Source organism: Orycteropus afer, unplaced genomic scaffold, assembly GCF_000298275.1.
Source record: "Orycteropus afer afer isolate SDZICR_OR568_19922 unplaced genomic scaffold, OryAfe1.0 scaffold00376, whole genome shotgun sequence".
In the NCBI taxonomy this organism is placed as follows: domain Eukaryota; kingdom Metazoa; phylum Chordata; class Mammalia; order Tubulidentata; family Orycteropodidae; genus Orycteropus; species Orycteropus afer.
Window position 1 is genome coordinate 140,632 of NW_006921963.1, and position 5,913 is coordinate 146,544.

At 46.2% G+C, this 5,913-nt stretch overlaps 1 protein-coding gene across 1 annotated transcript in view; it reads left to right on the forward strand.

Annotated features, from left to right (window-relative positions):
• The window catches only part of GGA2 (golgi associated, gamma adaptin ear containing, ARF binding protein 2), a 49,191-nt gene extending 43,508 nt beyond the window's left edge, over positions 1–5,683 (forward strand). The window contains exons 14-17 of the mRNA XM_042782576.1: positions 182–339; positions 3,412–3,581; positions 4,976–5,086; positions 5,573–5,683. Coding sequence (XP_042638510.1) covers positions 182–339; positions 3,412–3,581; positions 4,976–5,086; positions 5,573–5,683 — 550 coding nt within the window. The remainder of the gene's footprint in view (positions 1–181; positions 340–3,411; positions 3,582–4,975; positions 5,087–5,572) is intronic.
• Positions 5,684–5,913: the final 230 nt, after the last annotated feature.

Sequence of the window (5,913 nt, forward strand, 5' to 3'; positions counted from 1 at the left end):
TGTGTGTATTCCCCATCTTTTTTCTTTCCTTGTTCTTCAGAAATCCTGATCACAGATTTTCCTGGAACTCTGCAGAACTTTTTTTTAAATTATTATAGTCATTTTATTTACTTGGTTATTCATCTGCTGCCCATGCTCTCCAGTCTTTTGCTAATCTTTGGTATGTTTTATTTCTTTGGAGGAATTATGTTCCCCAGAAAAGTATCCCCAGGGAAGTGCCACCAGGCACTAAGGCCTCTCCGGGTTGGTCCTGGGAGGCAGGCCCATTGATGGCTTCTCCGTCTTCCCAGAACACACCGCTGGCCCAGCTCTTTGTCCCTTTGGAGTCCGTTAAGCCCAGTAAGTACAGTTCCGCACCCTCTTTTTTCTCTGTTCTTTGTTAACTGTCTGCCTTTATCCACTCAGGATTGGTGGTGGTGGTGGTTGTTATGTGCCGTCCAGTATCCAGTCGTCTCCGACTGGTAGGTGTGGTCTTTAAACTTGGAGATGGGTGGTGGAAAGTTTGCCAGGGGGCAGAGGGGAAGAAGTAGCTTCAGGGTCTCTTAGCTGATACCAGCTAAATGATAAAAGAAAAGTATTTGTCTTGCAGTCACAGTTGGCACTGTGAAGGATGTTGGGTCAAGATTTAATGAGAGGACTGGAGTGTACTTGGTGACCTGATGTTAATTCATTTGTAATTCAGATAAGGGACTGTTTAGTGTGGCCTGTTTAGTGAGGAAGAACTTTTGAAGGACGGGCAGGATTTGGCTAGTAATCCTCTCTTCAGGGTCTTCATTAAAGCAGGAAAGGGGATACCAACTACCGTTCCAGAGGGAATGGAACGGAAGGCCCAGCTGAGTTGGGTCACTGCCTGTGGTCAGTGCACTGGGGGGGCGGGGGGGAGCGAGAAGCAGCTGAGGCCTGGGTCCCTTTTTTACAGCAAGGAGCCCACCTGTGGTTTGGTGGTGAGGGCAGATTGCACAGGGCTCTGAAGTCAGGCAGAAGAGTTTAAATAAGCAGGTGGCACCAACAGTTTGCTTTTAGCTACTAACCAAAGGGTTGAGGCTCGAATGTACCACCGAGGAAAAGCTTGGTGATCTCCATAAGATTAAACCAAACCTGTTGTCATCAGGTTGACTCTCGCTCATTGCAGCCCTGCAGGACAGGGTGGAACTGCCCCATAGGGTTTCCCAGGCTGTGTTCTTACAGAAGCAGAGCACCACCTTTCTCCTGTGGAGCATCTGATGGGTTTGAACCGCTGACCTTTCAGTTAGTTGCCAGGTCTTTAAGCACTGTGCCCAGCGCCCCCTTCTGCAAGATTACAGCCCAGAAGACCCCGCAGAGTACAGTTCTGTTTGGAGCACTGGGTTGCCATGAGTGGGAGTGGACTTGATGGCAGTGAGTTATTTTTTTTTGTTCAGCAGTGTTAATTTTTTATTTTTTTAAAAAATATGTTCCAGTGTAGAAGTCTTAGAAAATAAAGCAGAGCTCTGGTGGTGTAGTGCCTAAGGCACTTGACCGCTAACCAGAAGATTAGAGGTTCAAACCCACCAGCCGCTCCTCAGAAGGAAGGTTGGGCAATCTACTTCAGTAGTGATACCACCTTGGAAACCCAAGGAGGGGTCGCTATGAGGAGAGCCTACTCGATGGCAGTGTGTTCTTTCATTATTACCACCTGGAGGTGGAAATTCCGTTACTGTCTTAATGTGTCTCCTTGTCTTATCTGTATACGTACATATTTAGTTACACATTTTAGTAAAATTCACACCACAGTATGTATAAACCAGAAGAACCAAACCACTGCTATCGATTCGATTCCGACTCATAGCGACCCCCATTGGGGTTCCAAGGCTGTAAATCTTTACAGAAGCAGGCTGCCATGTCTTCCTCCCACAGAGCAGCTGGTGGGTCTAAACCACTGACCTCTTAGCAGCCACAATGTCTTACCCACCATCCACCAAAGCAGCAATAGTATGTATAGCCTGCTTTATTTTCTATTAAATCATAAGCAGTTTTTTGTGCTCTCAATTGTTCAAAAATTTGATTAAATGGATCCATGTTTTGTACTGCTCCCACCTAAGTAACGCAGGCAGGCATAGATGTGTGTGGCCTGGATAGGAAGCTAAGGCATGAGGGGCCACGTGCTTCCCCACCCCCCAGAAACCCAACAACCATATATGCACTCGGGTTTATTGGCATTAAGGTATATAGGTTTTTTAAAAAACAATACTATGTGTTTGGTGAAAATTGACACAGGTTCCTGTTGGACAATTTGTATACAGATTGTTCAGTGACATTAGTTACATTCTTCACAATGTGTCAACATTCCAGTTAATTGCATTCTGGTTGGTTCCTTTTCAATACTCTAGTTTCCCCACCCTCTTATCTTCTTATCTTCGCTTCAGAGTCATTACTGGCTTTTTCGTTGTATTTTATTCTTTAAAGTGGAAATGCAGGGTATGGACATTGAAATTGTGATCTGTGTTACTAAGTTGCTTTCCAGAAAGGTTACCATTTCCTGAGTTATTCATTAGCACCAGCCACTTTCAGTCGTTGACAGTTTACTTGAAAAATGTATGTTCATCATTTGCCTTTAGATTATAAGTGATGTGCAGCATGAGGTAAAGATCTTCATTGAGACTTTTTCAAGATTTTTAGCCAGTTGTCTGCATGCCATTTATTTAATCAGCCACTGATTTTGAAATATGTGGTCTGATGTTCAGTTCATATGTGTATGTATGTCAGTTCGGCGGGCTCTATTTTATACCATGTCACTTGAATTGTAATTTTATATAGTATCTGAGTATTAATGCAAATAACATAGACTCTTTTAAAAATTATTCTTAAAAATGTCTTGGTTATTCTTACATACTTTTTTCTTCCACATTTACTTTAGAATGACATCTTGTTGTTGTTGTTATGTGCCGTTGAGTGAGACCCGACTCAGTGACCCCTCCTTGGGTTTCCGAGGCAGTATCACTACGAAAGTAGATCTCCCAACCTTCCTTCCAAGGATTGGCTGGTGGCTAAATTAAAACAATCCTTTTTAAGACTTTTATTGGCGTTTCATTAAATCTATTATTATGAGAAGTTTGCTGTCTTTATAGTTTTGTAAAATTAAATACAACCTCTGTGCGTTTGTGTGTGTGGGGGGGGTCATACAAAAAAGACTGGAAGGAAGTAGTCCAAAAACTATCTGGTAACGTGTTTAGGAGGTTGGATGATGGGGTAGGTCACTTTGGACAGTGATAGTCCAACTTGAAGTAATGAGGACTTGCACTGTGGTGGTGCCAGTGCAGAAAGGTTATGTCCACGTGATGTTCTGGACGGAGAGGCCAAAGGGTTTGGGGGTGGTGTGGGCATCTCTTTCAAGCTTGGCTGTCGGGGAATGTGCAGTGTACTGACTCTCCTGGCTGGGTCCCTCTCTACCAGGCAGCCTGCCGCCTGTTATCGTGTACGACCGGAATGGATTCAGAATTCTGCTCCACTTCTCCCAGACCGGGGCCCCTGGCCACCCGGAGGTGCAGGTGTTGCTGTTGACCATGATGAGCACTGCTCCCCAGCCTGTGTGGGACATCATGTTTCAAGTAGCTGCACCAAAGGTGAGTCATCTCCTGGCAGGGCCTCTGAGTTGGTCAGTAGTGGCTGTCTCCTCTGAGCCCCAGACCGTCTGCTGGGCCTCTGGCATGCCATTAGGACTCTTGGTTGTAAGGGTTAGCATCTTCCCTCAATCCAGGTTAAGATAAAGCGGGAACCATATGGGCTCATTTAACTGCGGGTGCCCGCATATCTGGCTGTAGGTGTGGCTGGATCCAGGTAAGTTCCTAAATGATTCCTTAAGAATTTGTCTCTTACTGTGGTTTCCAGCCAAACAAAGTACAGGCATGTGAGTTAAACATTTACCTCAGGTGGACACACGCCCTGGAGAGAACAATCATGGGAGAGGGAAGGGCTGCTTATGCACAGGGAGATAGCTCAGGGTGCAGAAGAGTATGAGGGGATGGACACTGGGAGGAGGTGACTATGGGGAGGAAGTGGGAGGGGAGCTGTGGCATTGTAAATTTTGGTCAATGACATGAGACAAGGTGTATGTGAACTGCTGTATGAAAAGTGAATTTACTCTGTAAATCTTCACCCAAATCCAAATAAAATTTAAAAAAAATAAAAAATAAAATAAAGAAGGCTTTTGCAGGAAAAAAAAAAAAAAGAATCTGTCTCTTTCCCTCTTGACTCACTTTTCCTCTTTGGGGCCTGTTTTCTGGCACTCTTTCTACAAAGCAGGAAAGTGGCACCAGGGGCTCCAAGGTTCCATTGTCCTTCATATTTTTTAGCTCAGAAAGAAACTCAGGTGATATGAGGCATGCATATTGGTTACTCAAGAAAGGGCTCTGATTGGGCTTGCTGATGTCTCTTGAATATTTTGGACCAATAACTTGTGTCCAGACATAAGAGATATTTGGATAATCTCCCCACCCTTTTTCAGAGGAAGCAGGGCCCCACTGATTAGTGGCCATAATGAGAATCACCAGGAATGAGGAAAGAGGTGTGTCTTGAAAGGAAAAGATTCAAGACAAAAATATGCATTCTATAATTTTCACAGTAATCTTGTGAGGCATTACCTCTATTTTATAAATTATGAATGCCAGGCTCAGAGAGGTTAAGTATTTTGCTCAAGGTCACACAGCATTAGTAAGTGGCAGAGTTAGAATGAAACCCAACACATGCACTCACTCTTATGCTGCCTCTCAGATGCTGGCCATTGACCACATGACTTCTGACGCATTCTGTGTGCAGAAGGATGTTGTGTATCCTTTCCTCAATCAGGAGCTGTCTGCTTGGGCTCCCATAGGTGCCTTGGAGTACCATATCTCTGGAGAAGCCCGTCTTCTCTTAGAGGACTCATGTGGAAGCCAAGCCCCTGTTCACCTCGTGAAGCCCAGTGAGGCGGTAGCTTTTGAGTGATGAGTTCCGTGTTGGTCTCTCCCCACCCCCATAGTCAATGAGAGTGAAATTGCAGCCGGCATCCAGCTCCAAGCTTCCTGCATTCAGTCCTTTGATGCCTCCAGCCATGATCTCTCAGATGCTGCTGCTTGAAAACCCACACAAAGTATGTTCTGCATCTTATCTTTGGACACTGGGGACCCAAACTCCAGGGAGGCACATTGGAGGGGCCAGAAAGGCATGTTGAGGTCTGGCTCTGAAGTATCCAGTGGGGTTGAGGATGGTGGTGGTGGAATGTTCCTAGCCAGAGTCTGTCCCCTTATTGAAAGGGGATCTGTGACAGATTGTCACAGCTGGAACCAGGAGGGGCATGTGAACTTTCCCTGATATGGTGGGAGTCCTGAGGGGTGAGTCTTCTCTCTTCCTTGGCTGACGTCTCTGAACTGTAATCCATCTCAGGACTGCAGAAGTACGGAAGGGCTGCCCTTGTTTGTGTCGCAAGCAGTGTTCATGTCACACAGGGTTTGAAGCCCTCACTTGGGTGGGAGTTAATTTACATAGTATTGCTTGGTGGCTCTACGTGGGTGAAAGCTTTTTCTCTGGGCTATTTCTGTGTCACCCCCACTAATTGTCACCTGGTGTCTTTGCCCAGGAGCCCATCCGCCTGCGGTATAAGCTGACATTCAACCAGGGCGGACAGCCTTTCAGTGAAGTAGGAGAAGTGAAAGATTTTCCAGACCTGGCTGATTTGGGTGCAGCCTAACTTTCTCCGAGGTGGACCCTGCCATCCAAGCTCAGACCTGTGTTCACCCTCGCTGTCTAAACGGGACGGACCACGGTGATTTTCACGCAGCGTGCCAAGAGTTCTGTCCTGCCGTCAGCTCTGGGTGCCACCCTCTGACTGGCTCTGCAGATCTTGTTTGTGTTGGGGGGCAGGCGGGCGGGGGAGGGGAGGGGAGGGCTGGGAAGCGGGCAGCGTGTGAAATGCGGAAT